General features: G+C 42.2%; 1 protein-coding gene across 3 annotated transcripts in view; it reads left to right on the forward strand.

The window, feature by feature from the left end:
• Positions 1–497: 497 nt before the first annotated feature.
• CACNG3 (calcium voltage-gated channel auxiliary subunit gamma 3) overlaps positions 498–18414 on the forward strand; it is a 108009-nt gene continuing 90092 nt past the window's right edge. For all 3 annotated transcript variants that reach the window (XM_045383109.2, XM_045383110.2, XM_045383111.2), the window contains exon 1: positions 498–1091. In XM_045383109.2, coding sequence (XP_045239044.1) covers positions 881–1091 — 211 coding nt within the window. In that variant the 5' untranslated portion in view covers positions 498–880. The remainder of the gene's footprint in view (positions 1092–18414) is intronic.

An 18414-nucleotide genomic window follows, 5' to 3' on the forward strand; every position in this document is an offset into this window, starting at 1 on the left:
AACTTTGCGCTGAGAGTGGGCTTGACTGGGCAGGGCCGAGCCGACTGATTGACCCGGGAAGGAACGGGGGAGGGCGGGTGAGGGAAGAAAGACCCTTAGCACCTTGGGTTTCTAGCTCAGGCGGCGGTGTGCAGCTGCAGGAGGGAGCTGTCCCTTCAGCATCACGGACCTTAAAGCCTAGGCGTTAGGACGGCGGAGGCGGGGCAACAGGCGGGGAGCTGTCCCTTCAGCACCACGGACCTTGGCGCCCCCAGGGAAACCAGCCGGCCCCCGCCCCAGGACTCTGTCTTTTCTCCAGTTTGAGCGGGGGTGTCGGGAGCAGGCGGAGAGCTTTCCTGCGAGGCTGTGGAAGCAGTGAACACTCTTCTCAGCGGCTCGCCTCCCAGCAGTGCTATTTTTTGCCATCCGCCCTCACCCCCAGCACACGCGCTCGCACACACACGCGCGCACGCACACACACACACTCACACAGAGACCTCTCTGGGTTTCTTTGCCTTGAGTCTCCCGGGGCTGTGAGAAGCCAGGCGCATCTCAAACCGAGCTGGCAGCTCCAGGCTCCGGAGCCATGCCCTGCACGGACCCTCGTCTTTACCAAGCTCCTGAGGAATGAAAGGAACCCAGGGACCCTCAGAAGGCAGCAGTGATGCGGACCAACCCCCAGGAGCCTGCACCCTTCCGAGGGCCATAGGAGACCCAGGGAACTGGAGAGAGCTCCAGACAGGAAATCCCAGCTTTCCCAAAGTCCCTGTGGATACTGACAAAAGGAGACCTGAATTTTTGGAAGAGCCTGTGCTAGGTTACCCGGCTGCAGAGTGATTTTCCCCTCCGGCACTGACTCTCCCCCTCCAACCCCCAGCCGTCCAGAGTACCATGAAGAATTATGAGGATGTGTGACAGAGGTATCCAGATGTTGATCACCACTGTGGGAGCCTTTGCAGCTTTTAGTTTAATGACCATTGCAGTGGGCACGGACTACTGGTTATATTCCAGAGGTGTGTGCAGGACTAAATCTACAAGTGATAATGAAACCAGCAGGAAGAATGAAGAAGTAATGACCCATTCGGGGCTGTGGAGGACGTGCTGCCTAGAAGGTATTTACAATTTCGTCCCAATGGCTCTGAATAATCCAGTTCTGATATTTTGGTGGGTGTTTGGAGGAGATGGAAGTGGTAATGAGGAGAGAAGAGTAGTTCAAATTATTGCTGAGAATGTGCAGGTGCCCAGACTCTGTTAACAGCAAGACTGACGCCATGTGGGCTAAAGGGGTTGGGTCTTGTTGATTGTTTTTAGTATAAGCTTCATGAGATGAGATTTTGTCACACTCTAGGCAGCTTCTGCAGCTTAGAAAAGTCTTCAAATCCAAAATCCCTAGGCATATTGTCAATTGCTTGGATCTCTGGCTTGAGATGGGGTCTTTAACTCTGCTTAAATTGGATTTTGAAGGGAGGGGGAGGGAAGGGAGGAGAAGGGACAAGATGAAGGAAGTGAGGAGACAGAGAGAGGGAGAGGGAGAGACACACACAGAGAGAGATCCTGACCCGGTCTGGCACATTCTGAGCTATTTCCTTATTTCTCAACATAGACTTATCAGTTTCTCCTGAGTTTGCTGTAACTAGATATTGTCATGAACTTCCACTGCCAATCAGTAACAGGGTAACATAGGTAAACCCCTACTCCCACCCACACCCTATGCACACATTTTAAGAAAAAGAAAGTCCTTATTGATACATGTTTTATTAGTTTGCATCACAACAAAACTGAAGTCTCGGTATTTTGTATCCACCTGTCTTCATTCCTAAATCATTCCCAAACTCAAAACAAGGTATTTCCATGACATTTACAAAAGACTGATTCTCCAAGAATAGCAGTTCGTCACTTCTAGTTCTGAAAATTAGGGGAGTAGTTCTAAATTATAATGAGGAAGACAGAACAATTTTAAAATGTAAAGCCCTTTTGTAGCCTACCACACTATTAAACTTGCTTTTGCCACACCAGAAGTCACTCTCAGCACCAGTAGGCAATGCTTGGATATCATTGGGAGTAAATAGAAAGATAAGGAAGAAAATCAAGGCTCTTTGGAGCCTACATGCCTGAGGGAAGTCACTGGATTAGAGGGGCAGTAGGGGTTTTCTTAAGCTTCTGAGAAATCTGTGAAGCTTGTCACCGTCGTGGGCAAGGAAGTCTGGGTTTCCTGTATGGTCCCCTCCCCTGCTTGCCATTGGTTCTTCACACTGCATTTCCACTGGCTGGCATTTGTCAGGGCTTCTTGAGAACTTGCATTTATGTAAATCGCTTAGGAAATCATGCTATGACATCACTTGCCAGTGTAATATTGCATCATTATCTGGCCTTCTTCCCATGTCCTGACACTTTGAACAACTGCTCTCCTGACTGTAGCGCTACTACAATTGATTCTGTTTCTAAAACAAATTTGCAACTGGTGGGAAGCCCATGTAGGAAAGGGCTACCTTTAATGCAGCAAGGATCATGTGAAGTCAGAAGACCTGGGTAATGCTGCAAAGTATCGCTGTGACCTTGGCTAAGACATTTACCCTCTCCAACTCTCAGTTTATTCATCTGGGAAATGATACGTTTGGATTAGGTGGTCTTGAATTAACACTGTCTAAAGCTTATACTGTATTCAATGCATTGACAGAAATTCTAGATAATTATTTCCTAAACAATGACAAAAGTCAGATATTTGTGAGCATTTGTGATTGTGTATGGTGAAGTCATTTACCTCAGGGAAATTCCATATTTTCCCTTTCTTATATCGACTATAAGGAATTGAATTATCTTTTGTAAAACTGATTTGGTGGATGTTGCAATATCTACACGGTTCTAGAGATGGCATAAAAATTCTAAGGTTCCTCCAAGCCAAAAATGGCACATATGGGTACTGTGCTTTAGCAATTTCCAATTCTTCTGCCTCTGGGAATCAAACCTGAAAATGCACAATTAAAAATGAAGTTTGACTTGGCTCATTATGATCTATGAAAAAAAATATATCTATAAGAGCAGAGGTAGGACCTAAAATTTCTGAACCCTTGCTAAGAATTTCTCAACTGATGGTTTCTCTTTTTTCCAACATCATGTCCTACACCCACAGTTTGTACAAGGAATTAAAACCCCACCCAGGCATTCTGTAGGCTTAGTGGGAGAAGTGAGAAACTGAATCAAGAAGAAATTGGATGAGTTGAAGACATATCCTTGGGCAGGTGAATTCTATTGAGAAACTCTGTTGCAGTCCCCATACAACTTGGCCTGACTTTTGTTGTTGTTGTTCACTTTTTTGAAGTATTAAATACAGTAAGATGCACAAATCACAGTGAATCACAATAAAATATTACCTATGGCTGCACCCATGTAATTAGCACCTAGATGGGTCCTGGCTGAAATTTGAAGACAAGATTTGTTGCAATGTACTAAACACATCAAGTGTTTGAGGAATTTGCAGAAGCCTCTGAATTCTGCATGGGAAGACACATGCAGTTGGTAGCATCCATTCCAGGCATTTCCGTCCTCTGGTAGAATGAAGATGGACAGTCCTTTCCCATTCAGTATTTCTTACCTACCCCTGAGCCTCAACATCCTCATTTTCTGGTCCTTTAAGTGTCAAGGGAAAACTGGGAGGTTTTTGTAGCTCCATTTTCTTAGAGGTCAAATTAGAAAAGTTCGTTCTTCTGTACTTTTTTAAAGAGCCATGAGACAATGTGATTATTTTATCCAAAAGAAGAGAACGCCAAGGAGAACATGACAGCTGTCTGCAAATATCTGAAGGGCTGTCATATGAAAGAGAGATTTGAAATGTTCTGTGTGGCCTCAAAGAGATAGAAGTAGGAGCTAGAGGAAAATAGGTTTTACCTCAATATAAATAACTATCCAATGCGGAATGGGAAGCTTTGGGAGGTGATGGGTCTTCCAACACCAAAGATATTCAAGTTTAAGCAAACTACATCAATTGTTTCCCAACTTGGCTGGTCATCAGATTCTCATGAGGAACTTTAAAAAATTAGATTATCAGGGGCTCCATAACTAGATTCCGTGCTTCCATAGGTCTGAGGTATACCACGAAAATCTGAGTTTTCTAAAGGTGCTCCAAGCAATTATGATGTTAAAGCCAACATGTATTGATATTTGCACTGGGCCTGAGGATGACTACGTGTTATAAGGATGATCACGTCACTCAAGGATGAGAAGGATGTTTCCAGTTTTCATTTCTGTAGATAGGTTATATCCTTCTCCTTCTTGAGTGACATGATCAGCCAAACCAAGTTTACTTTGTAGCTGAATTTGGCCCATGGGCTGCCAGTTTTGAGCCTTGTAAATTACCTAAATGGCATTTTTAATCCAAATTTCTGATATTTTAATATTTGACTCCTGAATTACTCTTTAGTAGTCAATAATCACTTTTTCAACCCTCAAAAAATACCTAAGAAAAGATAAGCTAACCTAACAGAATATCCGTTACGTTTAGCACTTAATATGTGCTCACACTGTTCTAAGAATTTTGAAAAATTAACTCTTTCATCTTCAAAGAAGCTCAGTGGTGCAGATACTATTATTACCCTCATTTTACAGATGAGGAAACTGAGCCCTGGGGAATTTACATAATTTGCCCAAGGTCACACACCTAAACTCAGCAGGCAATACTTAACCTTAGTCATGCTGCCTTTCTGAGTATTTGCTAGAAAACATTAATTCATGCTTTGGTGGGTAGCCTGCTACTGGTACAAACATCAGCTTGTGAAAATGCCCAGGCACATGGGTTTTTCCATTCAGAAGTTTCAGATTTCAGAACACTCAGTGTGCCTGTGCAGCATCAGCAGGGACGCAGGAGCCACCAGACACACACAAACTCAGAGGCAGCAAAGGACATGCTTTGCATGGAGAGACAGTTGACCTGTGTAGAGACACCTACACTGGGAAACCAACACCAACACCTGACTCATTATCTGGAAAGCACGGGAGGCATTCACAAAGTAGAGCCCTAACCTGCTGCATGTTTTCAATAGTGGCCTGTGAATTTGAATGAGAACATGTTCAATATGTGACTGCCTCATTAGGAAAACCTTGTGAAGTCCTGGAGACAATCAAAGCGATGTATTCAGATAGCAGAAAGACCACCAGACTAGTAGTGAGGAACCCTAAGTGTTCATCCCATTTCCATCACTAACAGTTATGTGAATTGTGAATGTTATTTTCCCTCTTTGGACCTTAGTTTACCCAATTCTAAAATGAGAACTTCAGATAAGATTAGGGAGTAACAAATCCAAATGTTTGTGTAGATGAGGCAGCTAATGTAAAGTATGAAACAAGCATTTCCCAATCCTTTTAGCTCAATTCTAAGCAGGTTGTAGGTGGGTAACAGTAGATTTGAGAAGATGTATGGTTACTGAAACTTGGTCTCAGTATGGGGCAATAGGGAGTGGTGAGGACTGTGGCAAACTGGAAAGCACAAGCCCCATCTGAAGGATGACTACTACTTGGCTTGAGTTGACATTTACCTTGGAGAAATGGACACCAAGTGTGGCCCAATATTCCAAGTAAAGAAAAGCCAGATGTAAAATCTCTTGATTTTTAAAATGCAGGCAACTCTTTGAACTTCTTAAGAATACGATACTAGCCAAACCAAATTTACCTTGTAGCTGAATTTGGCCCCTGGGCTGCCAGTTTTCAGCCTTGTGAATTACCTAAATGACACTTTTAATATAAATTTCTGATGTTTTTATATTTTATTCCTGAATTTTATTAGTCGATAATCACTTTTTCAATTCATTTAAAAAATACTAAGAAAAGAAAGACTACTTATTTAGGATTTTAAAACAGGGAACTTAAAGTTATGACGAAGAGGTACAATAACTGATATTTCTGCTACAGATGGACCAGGATGACATCAAACATCTGGCTGGAAAGCTGGGGGAAAAAATTAGCCAGTCATTAGAAGTTCTCCCATATTTCCAAATCTCCAGATGGTTGACTTTTTCAGCCAGATGGGGTTCCAGCTTTATTTATGTGTTTGGAAACCTTCAGGGAAGCTGCAAAGATGTGGTTGAGGATGGAGGTGAGGAAGAGACATAACATTTATTAAGTATTCTCTGTGTGCCAAGCCCTGTGCTAGGTGCTTTTGTACATGTTAGCTCATACTTTTCGTATCTCCTGTCTTCTCCCAAGTAGAATATAGAATCTGTAAGGACAGAGATTCTTGTCTGTTGGGGTACTGCTCTACCCCTAAAACTTAGAAACAGTACCCAGTCATCACTTCTGCACCTGCAGTCCTAGATTTAATGCTACATCCTCCCTTAGACATGGGTTCCGAATGTGCTGGAGTTCTCTTACTCTCTTCCCTACTCCTGACCTTCTCCCAGTTCCTTTTTCTGTATTCTTCCTCCTTGCCACTAAAGCCTGAGAGCCAGATGGAAGAGAGAAGTGGGCTGGCGTCTTAAGGCAGGATGGGTGTGAGTGACCCTGACTGTGTTTGAGGGTTGAGTCAGGATTGGGCAGGTGGTAGAGGTCGGAGTATGAACATGACTAATAGTCACGGCGCAATGTGTCCATAGCGCCATACTGGTTGTTAAAATGTTAAAATACTTTCCTATGTCTTGATAAACAACATCTGGCCCAAGTCTTCCACGAACTCCCCACCACCACTGCACCCACCCTAGGCCTTACTGGGGCCTCTCAGATCCATTAGGTAAAGGGTGAAGACCCAGCCCCACAGATGTCATTGTGACCTTGCTCTGGCCCTACAAAACCATTCATTCTGATTGTCTGGTCTTGTGTCCCATTGGTTGTTAAATATTTTAAATCTCATTCCTAGTCTTATCATCATTGTTGAAAAGAAACTCACTCCTCTTCTTTCTTCCTCAAACCCAGTCTTCTACCTGACTATGGGATTCCACCTATCTTAGGAAGTAGATGCCTTGAAAATACTTTCAGTTGTTTCATTCTCTGAAATTTTATCTTCTGGATTAGAATAAAGGCAAGTGACCTTCATTCCAAGGTTGGGTGACCAGTATAGGTTATTTGTATGGATAACTAGTGTGTGTCAAGAAAACAACAACAACAACAACAAGAAATTAGGCAAAAAGATGACTGTGTTCTTTTAATGTTCACATAGAGCACAGTGAAACAAGCTTACCCAAAGGGGTCATCTGACCCTCTAGGGAAATGCAACTTTGATTGACTTAGCTTTTAGTACAGATTCAGGCCTGGTTGCTACATGGTTAGATATTTACTTGTAGAAAACTGAGAAAATGCGCATAATTTTTTGTTCAGTAGATGTGCATGTGATTTTCATTCATTAGAGGAGATAACCCCAAGTGTTGTGGATTTATTCTCTCCTCTCTTGAATATTAATCAGTTTTATATTAATTTAGTGATCTTATTTCAAAATTTTTTTTCACTGAAAAAAAATAGAACATCCCCTTTGAACTAGTTTTGTCATTCTGCTGGCTTCCTCATTGCTGAATTGAACAAAACTTGACATGAGCTCACTATGTATTTTAGGAGAATTATGTTTTTAATAATTTAAAATTTCTTTGACATATGGAGGCATCGCCCAATGAAAACAATGTTTCTGAGCTTAAACAGAAGTGTAGAAAACCACAGGTTGTTTTAATTTTCTCCCATCTCATAACCCTGCCACAGCACACTTTTTCAACGTAGGAACAAATAGGTGTTTACTAAGTTAATGAAAGACCACAGAGAATACGGGATATAGCAGAGGCTTTTGGAGCAGGTGGACCTGGGGGCTTATGTGGATCCTGTTGTTTACTGATTGTGAGACCATGAAAGTTGCCTACCCTCTGAGCATTAATTTACTTACCTGTGAAATGGGGAAATAAAAGTAGCAAGTGCCATCAACTGTTTCTGTTTTAGTTCTTGTGTTTCCTTCATTCCTTCTTACCTCTAAATAACATGTTGACCATTAGTTCTTGATTTATGCATTTCTACACAAGATCCATTTGCTAAGACAAACAGCAAGTTAGCTTTCTTATACAAGTTCTCTCCTTCCTCCCAATACTTTTAGTTCCTGAGTGAGGTACCTGTGGCTCCAAGAAGAATCATTCATAATGATTGGGCGCTGGATTGGACACTTGCTTAAGCAGCATGGCTGCTCATGTGCCCACATAGCAAGGGACTTGGAGGAAACACAGAGCTAAGAGGGGGCATGGGAGTGGAGCAGCCTGCTTGGAATGGTGAAGCTCTGTGTGTGGACTGGATCTGGCAGTGGGTAGCTGAGCTGCCGCCATTGTGTTCATATCTCACCTGAGAGAGCAGCCCATTAACCAAGAAAACCCTAACCGGCTGCACAATGTTTGTGAAGATGTTGCCCTATACGAGGCTGCCTGGCCAAGGGGTAGAGTAGGGACTGAGTTAGCCCACACTCCGCTCACCAAACCATGCACCTTGGTTCAGAACTGAGTCTATCCAGAGCGGGGAGGGTCTATAATAAATGTTCACAGGGTACTGTATGGGTCAACTACAGTCTCAGCAACATGGGGCTGTATGTTTTCAGTGGAAGGAGCCAGGCAGGATGGAAAAGACTAGACCAGAGTCAGAGATTCCACACCAGGAAAGGAAGTTGCAGTGGGAAGGTACCATAGGATCCTCCAATAACCAATACATGTGACTCCGCAAGAGAGTCAGCATGCAGATCCGTGCTACACAGAGTGCCTGGCCATTGATGTCAGCCAGAGAAGCAGTGGAGGCAAACAAGAAAGGTTTACAGTCTTGCCTGTCTAAGTGAAGTGGCATGTTGGCCTTTTCTTTTTTCCTGCTCTCTGCAGAAACATACATACAGAAGGTGCTAGTATCTAAAGGAGGAAGGAGCAGGGATAGTGATTTGAATTCAACATGCAATTTGAAATGTTAGACAAACTGGAAGTTTTAATAACCAAAAGTGACTGGGAAGTTATGAAATCTGCCTAAACTGTCATTAAAGAAATGAAGGATTTGATATAACACAGTTGAAAGCCAAACTAAAACTGGTGCATGTTTATATCCCACTAAATTGAGACCCATCAATAAACATAAATAATGTCATCATGCTTTGTCTCAGAAATTTTAATAGTTGAAAACTCTGCAGGGCACAGTGGATCACATCTGTAATCCCCGAACTTTGAGAGGCCAAGGAGGGTGGATCACTTGAGCCCCAAAGTTTGAGACCAGCGTGGGCAACATAGTGAGACCCCCATCTCTACAAAAAATACAAAAAAGTTATCCAGGTATGCTGGCATGCTCTTGTAATCCCAGCTACTCAGGAAGCTGAAGTGGGAGGATCACTAGAGCCCAGGAGATTGTAGTTGCAATGAGCTGAGATCATGCCACTACACTCCAGCCTGGTGATAGAGTGAGACTCTGTGAAAGGAAGAAAGAAAGAAAGAAAGAAAGAAAGAAAGAAAGAAAGAAAGAAAGAAAGAAAGAAAGAAAGAAAGAAAGAAAGAAAGAAAGAAAGAAAGAAAGAAAGAAAGAAGAGAGAGGGAGGGAGGGAGGGAGGGAGGGAGGGAGGAAGGAAGGAAGGAGAGAGAGAAAGAAAGAAAGGGAAGAGAAAAGAAAGAAGGAAGGAAGGGAGGGAGGGAGGGAAAGAAGGAAGGAAGGAAGGAAGGAAGGAAGGAAGGAAGGAAGGAAGGAAGGAAGGAAGGAAGGAAGGAAGGAAGGAAGGAAGGAAAGAAAAAAAGGGCCGGGCGCGGTGGCTCAAGCCTGTAATCCCAGCACTTTGGGAGGCCGAGACGGGCAGATCACGAGGTCAGGAGATCAAGACCATCCTGGCTAACATGGTGAAACCCCGTCTCTACTAAAAAATACAAAAAACTAGCCAAGTGAGGTGGCGGGCGCCTGTAGTCCCAGCTAATGTAGTCCCAGCTACTCGGGAGGCTGAGGCAGGAGAATGGCGTAAACCCGAGAGGCGGAGCTTGCAGTGAGCTGAGATCTGGCCACTGCACTCCAGCCTGGGCGACAGAGGGAGACTCCATCTAAAAAAAAAAAAAAGAAGAAAGAAAGAAAAAAGAAAGAAAAGAAAAGAAAGAAAGAAAGAAAGAAAGAAAGAAAAGGAAAGAGAAAGAAAAGAAAGCAAGCTAGCTCACTCAGTGATGTGTGTATATATATATATTATGATGTATAGCTATATCTCAGAGCTTGACAAGCTACAACTAGGCCAACTTCAGCCCATTGCCTGCTTCTGGACTGCCCATAGCTAAAATATTTTGTACATTTTAAAATGGTTGAAAAACTAAGTAATATGCAATATTTGTGACAAATAAAAAAGATATAAAATGCAAATTCCAGAATCCATAATCCTAAATGTTGTCAATAAAAAATTTATAGAAACTTGTTTTCCTTTTTGTCATTTATATTTCTATATAACATCCTCAGTTTTGCTGCTTGGCCTGCAAAGCCTGAAATATTTACTATCTTGCCTTTTCCAGAAAAAGTAAAGTTTGCCAAACCCTGCTATATCTCACTGCAGAGACATGTAGGAATCTATAATAACATTCTATTTCTAGAAGGATTATTTGTTTTTCCAAGAGTTTTGAATTGCTTTTCTTTTTTTTCACACCATCTGCCTTTATCACAGACCCTTCATGTGATTAGATATTCTTTCTTTCCCAGAGAACTCTCACATAGTTCTGATTTTTCCCTTCTCTCATGGTGTCTGGGAAAATGCAGCCCCTGTCCAGGTACACAGGGAACAGTATCTGCTAGGGCTGACAAAAGAAGAAAGCCTTGGGAGCCAGTGTTTCTACTGACAATGAAAAGAAAGGAACACTATAGATAAGTTTGATAGTAGACTCCGTAAGACACGGTTACTCGGTGGGTGACCCACAACAGGCAGCTGGTGTTGGGAGTCTAGGTACAAATACTGTGCCATTTAGCTCCATGGATGAGGTTCAGTATGCTTATGAAACTTCATGAAAGATACATGAATGGGCACCTCTATGAAAGAGTCTCATACTCCAAAATGTAACAAACTACAAAGAGAGAAGTTAGAACAGAAGTGAAACTGAGGGTGACACCTAGGGTCAAACATAGATGGTAATCAAAGGTATGACTGTACACAAGAAATGCCAGAGAAACACAAGGAAGACAAAGAAGGAAAATGATACCCTAAGTAGCACTAACATTTATGGACAAAGAACACATGAGCCAGTGAGATTCTGGAAAAGCAGAGATAAAGGAGGAGAAGGAGAATTCAGGATTTGACTATCGTTTTGTGAGTCTGCTGAAACTTTTTCCAAAATGGTGCAGATGAATGACAATGTCTACTACTAAAAGCCCTCCAGCCTAAGAGAGCGCTCTGCAAGGCAGGAACCCCACCTCTGGCTTACCTCCTGGATTCGCATGAGGTGGCTCACTTCCAGGGCAAGTCTGCCCTTCTTCCTGGGATCAGTCAGCAGGTGAAATTGTGTTATGGATCCTGGGAGCTGTTTCTGAGGAAGCTGGAGAGGGAGAGGATGGGCCATGAGAACCCCAGAAACAGGTGCCAAGCAACTAGGGAAAATAATTATTTTTAATCTTTTAATTGTTACTTTTCAAAATCATTTTGAGACAGGGTCTTGCTTTATTGCCCAGGCTGAAGTTTGGTGGTGCAATCAGAGCTCACTGCAGCCTCGACCTCCTGGGCTCAAGGGATCCTCCCACCACAGTCCCATGAGTAGCTGAGACTACCAGCACATGCCACCATGCCCGGCTATTTTTAAAATTTTTTGTAGAGATGGGGTCTCACTATGTGGGCCAGGATGGTCATCAACTCCTTGGCTCAAGCAATTCCCCCACCTTGGCCTCCCAAAGTTCTGTGATTACAGGTTTGAACCACTGTGCCCCATCTAGAAAAAATAATTAATAGCTAATACTTCATGAATACTTTCTATGTGCCTAGCAATGATTATTGTGGCAGATTGGGCATTTATATGTTTGTTTTTGAGACAGAGTCTTGCTCTGTTGCCCAGGCTGGAGTGCAATGATGTGATCTCGGCTCACTGCAACCTCTGCCTCCCGAGATCAAGTGATTCTCCTGCTTCGGCTACCCAAGTAGCTGGGACTACAGACGTGCACCACCATGCTCAGCTAATTTTTTGTATTTTTAGTAGAGACAGGGTTTCTCCATGTTGACCAGGCTGGTCTCAAACTCCTGGCCTCAAGTAATCTGCCACCTCTGCCTCCCAAACTGCTGGGATTGCAGGCGTGAGCCACCATGCCAGGCCTCATATCTGGACCAGGCCCTAAGCATTTATTCATTTATTTAACAGACACATGCTAGATGCCAGGCACTGTTCTAAGCATGCACTTTACAATTATTATTTAACCCTCTTGATTTCTTTGAGAGATAGATACTATTATTACCTCCATTTTACAAACTGCACATGATTAGTAAAGGCTGGGCTGGGATTTAAACTGTACCTTCTGTTTCTCATTAACTGTATTCTGGGCCCTTGGATAAACCCTTCACATAAACAGACTCAATTGAGCCTCATCATAGCCCTGTCTACTACTTAGCTGTCCTGTTCTACCAGCAAGGAGATGGAGGCTCAGAGAGGTAAAGTAGCCTGCACAAGATCACTCTGCTAGGTGGTGGCAAGGTTGGGATATAAACCACAGTCCCACCGTAACCATCACACCACACTGCCTTAATTTAAGGACCCGGGTTGGTGGGTTGGGTCTCCTCCAACCTGCTCAATCCTGTGTCAGGGAGAGCTCAGTGTCAGTCAGAGGCTCTGAATCACTCAACCACTGGAGATATTGTGAAAAATAATTCACCCAACCTCTGCTAATTCTGATAGGTAATCCAGAAAGCAAGGTCAAGGAAAATAAAAGGTAAAGCCAATAAAATTGAAACGTCATAGCACTAGGCTGTGAAGAAATACCACCTCTGGAGATCAGATGTAAATTTTTCTTTAAAAAGGTAATACTAATGATTGGGAAGTGAGAAAAACAGGGAGCCTGATGGGATGCAGGTGAGCAAACGATTTGAGGTTCTCACATCTTCTACGTTGGAGTTGGGGTGTTTGCCAATGTGGGGATGGAATCAGGTCCATGGCTATTCCACTTCCTGAGGAGTAAACTTGAGCACATTATTTATTTGACTTCTTTGGGCTTTAAACTCTGTGTCAGGCATGAGTAGACCCTACCCTTGCCCTCACCTCCAGGTTTTGGGCTTGAGTGACTCTGTAACATAGACAGTGAGAATCTGCAGCCAGGTTCTCATGCAGCACTCCGACATCAAAACCGTCTTTTGTACAAGTACAAAGTACAAGACTTGCAATAGACAAATGTACCACCAGGCCTGGTTCTTACTTGGTCTTGGGCTTGAGTGGGCCAGGAATGGGCAGTGAGGCTGAGATTTGGGCAGGCAAGGCCCAGCACCGTCTATCCACCTTTTAGCCTGCAGGTTGTAGGAAATGTTATTATGTATCTTATTGCCACCCAAAAAACTATCCACCACATTTCCCTGAACCACCAGCCTAGAACCACAGTCTGGTGTCTAGTAGATCTTCAATAAATATACCTTGATTTTTTTTCCAGAAGGAAGATATTTCAATTACCTTAAGCTTCTCCTAGCAAACCTATACTAATCCCTAACAATGACTGTTTTACTCTCAAGTGCTTACAAATTACCCTATTAATAATATATCCTATAATTCCAGCCACAATTGTTTACAATTCAGCAGCCTGTAGTTTGAGAGAGTCTAGCTCTCCAGTCTTGAAAATCTCAGCTGAGTGCGGTGACTCACACCTGTGATCCCAGCTGTTTGGGAGGCCAAGACAGGTGGATCACTTCAGGAGTTTGAGACCAGCCTGGCCAACACGGTGAAACCCCACCTCTAGTAAAAATACAAAAATTAGCCAGGTGTGGTGGTGGGCACCTGTAATCCCAGCTATACGGGAGGCTGAGGTGGGAGAATAGCTTAAACCTGGGAGGCGGAGTTTTCAGGGAGCTAAGATAGCACCATTGCACTCCAGCCTAGGCAACAGAGAGAGACTCCATCTCAAAAAGAAAGAGAGAGAGAGAGGAAGGAAGGAAGGAAGGAAGGAAGGAAGGAAGGAAGGAAGGAAGGAAGGAAGGAAGGAAGGAAGGAAGGAAATCTCAATGTTATTTGTTCATTTGGTTTTTTTTTTGTTTTTTCCATTTTATCCACGAAGATCATCCAGAGTAGTTCAACAGTCGCATTTTAAAATTCCCTCAGTATCCTGGGTGCAAACTTGGGAAAAGAAAAAAGAAAATATATGTTGTATGGACATATTGTGCACAAATCCCACAGACACTGTTTCTATTCCTTGTGGCTAAGAGTCTATATGTACATTTGGTCACCTGCACATTTAGGAAGTGGAATTTCCACCACTCTGTATTGTGTACCATATGCTGTTTGACATCATGCATAGCTGCCCTGGAATACAATAACACCTACCTGTTAAATTAAAGTGATCCAAAAAACCATGTTGAGGTAACTGTTGAGGTGCCTTCCATCACCTCATTCATTACAAAAGTCTCCTGTCACCTGCAGAAACTGGTTTTGGCATAGAGCAGTTAATATAGATGTATATTTACAAATCATTTTGACCCTTTGCAAATTACAGGACAGCAGAACCAATTAGCTGTTTATTAGCTTAACGTGCCCTAAAATATGTATTACCAAGTAAGTCCTGATTTTTCAAAATGTTACTTCTCACCAAAGATGAATCTGGCAGGCAATCAAATTGCTCTAGGTGTTTGGAGAAAAATAGAAAGATCAAATCAAGAGGCAATGATGTTAATCTGAGCCAAAGGTCTGCTGTGCAGCATAATAATTGCTCTTTTCTGCTTTTTCACTCTTGGGTGAGTGATGGCTTAGCTCCTGAGCAGTTGGGAGATGACAGGGGTTGGGTTTCAGGAGATAATAAGGTCTGGACCAAGGAAATCAGTTCTGGACCACCCCAGGATGATTTTCCAGTTAGAGTCCCTGGGGCTCAGCTGCAGTGACTGCTCATTGGCTTCAGAAAGAGATAATCTTAGCATAGCACAATGGACTTCTTCCAAATTACTGTAAAGCAGAGAAGGTGTGTTGGGGTGGGTGGGGATGAAATTGTAAACGGTGTGGTCAAGGTAGGCTTCCCTGAGAAGGTGACATTTAATTGAAAATATGAAGGAGGTGAGAAGCAAATCCAAGTGGCTCACTGGGGGAAGGGCATTCCAGGCAGATGGATTAGCAAGCACAAAGACTTGGAGGAGGGAATGTGCCTGGAGTGTTCAAGGAAACCAATGTGACTGAAGTTGGGGAGCGAGGAGGAGAGAAGCAGATCAGTTTAGGATACTGCAGGCCGGGTCATGTAGAGCCCTGAAGGGAATTGTAAGGACTTTGACTCTTAATAAACTGGAAGCCTCTGAAGGATTTTGAGCCCAAGAACGGCTCTTGAGTTCGCCATGTCTGAGTCTTCTTCTCGACTGCACTATTTGCTGCTTGACAGGAAGAGTACTTTGTCCCACGACCTCCCTTGCTTCCCTCAGGCAAGTACTTTAGCTCTAGACTTTTAACACTTTTGCCTCGCCCTCTCTATGACTGGGTGCAGTGAAGTAGCACCTCATCAGCACTGTCTTCCTTCTTTCACTGAAGACACTGAAGTCCGTGGTCCCTTATTTTTCAGTATTTCATTTCTTGCTGTGGAAAAATTGTTTTTTTTTTAAATGACGTTGATGTAGAAGTTTCTAGTCCTTACCAAATCTTGCAAAGCTCCTAGAATCATCATTCCGCCTGGGCAGCCCCTTCCCAACTCACAGATTCTCACCTTTCATTGGCTCAGGCTGGTGTTTCCTCCTGTGCAGCTTCCCCCTCTCAGCCTGGAGATCCAACAAGAGATGCAAAGTGAGTGATTTATATTTGGGGGGACCTCCAGCCTGGGTTCCCTGCACCAGATGTACTTATTGAGCAGCTACTATGTGCTAGACCCTGTGTTGGGTCCTGAGGATTTAGCAGAAAATAAGGCAGACATGGTTCCTGTCTTTGGTAAGCTCACAACTGTGTAGGAAAGACGCTGATAGACTGCACTCAGGTGAGCAGGGCGTTGGGCTCCTGTAGCAGAGGGTATCGATCCTAGATTAGTCATGGCAGGGGTGTCACAAAAGTGTTCTCTTAGGGCTTGTGAGTCCCCAAGGTGCCCGTGGCCCACAGTAGGTGTTCGAAACACATTTGCCAAACACACAAAAAGGCTTGTGCAGCATATACAGAGGAGAACTGACCTCTTCAAGTACTCGGGTCTGGAACAGAGCTCAGAGATCCTGATTTCTTATCCTTAAGCAGAAGAGAAAGAGAACATGAAAATAGCCTACTCCTAGAAATCCATGAAGACACACTGAGTGATAATACATTCCTCTCTATCTCTCTTTTTTATCTTTAACTTAAAAAAAAAATTCCTGGATATTTTATTGTTATATTCTTTCCAGTGTTATATTTTTCCTATTGTATTTTGTTAATTAAAACACTTTTCATAACATGAAAGTAGTGCAAAAACATGTTCTCAATATAAATGTTTAAAACAAATTAGCCAGGACAAAGCTTCCTTTGTACCCTCCCTATAAACTCATCTCCTTTCCCCAAAATGACAGCTACTTCTAGTTTGGTAAATAGCCAGTAAATCTCATTTTTTTTTTCCTTTACCAAATCAAAGAGATTAGGGACTATACATTTTTTTTCTCTTTCAGTTCAAATTCTTCATAAGTCACTCCACAACTTTTTAACAATTATCTTACAACTTATTAGACATTTAATCATGCACATTATTTTATATTATTTTGTTTTTATTTTTGTCATGTAAGTTGAATTTATTCAATTTTTTTCAACTTGCCATTTATTTTTCTGTTAATAAAGTGTCCTAGAGATCTTCCTACACTTATCTTACAATTTATTAAGACATTTAATCATGCACATGATTTTACATTATTTTGTTTATATTTTTTGTCATGTAAATTGAATTTATTAGATTTTTTCAACTTGCCATTTATTTTTCTTTTTTCTCTTATTATTATTATTATTATTATACTTTAAGCATCCTAGAGATCTTTCTACATCAGTAGAGAAGTCCACTTTATTCTTCTTGCTGCCTATTTAGTAATTTGAAATATTTCATCGTGTAATTGCTTTTTTAAAATTTTATTTTAAGTTCAGGGGTACCTGTGCAGGTTTGTTATATAGGTAAATTTGTGTCATGGGGGATGTGTTATACAGATTATTTCATCACTCAGGTATTAAGCCTACTAGTCATTTAGTCATTTTTCCTGATCTTCTGCTTTCTCGCATCCTCCACTCTCCAGTAGGCCCCAGTGTGTGTTGTCCCCCTCTATGTGTCCATGTGTTCTCATCGTTTAGCTCCCACTTATCAGTGGTAACATGCGGTATTTGGTTTCCTGTTCCTCATGCACACTATTTTAAACATCAAATCATATGGAACGGCTTTTCATGAGAAGCATCCACGTCAGACATACTGCTATCTCCCCACTCTAAGTCCTATTGCCCAGAGCAAGCTTTTCTAAACCATTTTTTATTCAGTCCTTCTGGTGGTTACATCCTTATGCCTACAAAATATGTTCATCTCTCTATTTCTTGATTTATAATTTATTGACTTCCTGCCATGATAGGTGAGAATTTAGCTAACTCACTCCTCCCTTTGTATTGATTAGATATCTAATTTTTAAAAATAACATACATCTTCATTTCTTTTTTCATTCACCTTACACACACTGTCTTAACTTCCCATTTTATAGAATGAGAAAGTTCACATTCCTCACTTCCACCTACCCATGCCTGTAGCTGTATTTTTACTTTTTCATCATCAGATTCACTCTGGTTGCACCCTATTCTATAACTAGACCAATGTCTTCCATGCTTGGGCTATGGATCGATTCTGAAGTTTGAAAACCAATGAACGTTATTCTGATTATGTAGATAATGTTCAATGTGAAGCTGAGTCATTTTCTGAGATTACATTTTTCTCTTTGTGGTTTCAATGTCACAATCTCTGAGTCACTCCAAGAAAAATGTCCAAATGGAGTTGCCTAATACTTAACCAGTCGATCAAAATCATGCCATGTATTTATTTGCATCACACTTGGGCTTTCTGCTACAGTTTTTCATTTTTCCTGGCATTTCTGATGGACTCAAGGAGTTTTTTAACAGATCATTTAAGAGCAAAATTAGGCTTTTTTAAACACAAGCCCTGTACAGGAGGAAACACTTTTCTGGAAAAATAACTCCTTTCCCTTTTTTTCTGCCTCCTCAGTATAGTATAGCAGTTAAGAACTCAACCTCACCAGCTTGGCCAATATGGTACAAACTCTTCTCTACTAAAAATACAAAAATTAACCGGGCTTAGTGGTGCTTGCCTGTAGTCCCAGCTACTCTGAAGGCTGAGGCAAGAGAATCCCTTGAATCCTGGAGGCGGAGG

Source organism: Macaca fascicularis, chromosome 20, assembly GCF_037993035.2.
Source record: "Macaca fascicularis isolate 582-1 chromosome 20, T2T-MFA8v1.1".
Lineage (NCBI taxonomy): Eukaryota > Metazoa > Chordata > Mammalia > Primates > Cercopithecidae > Macaca > Macaca fascicularis.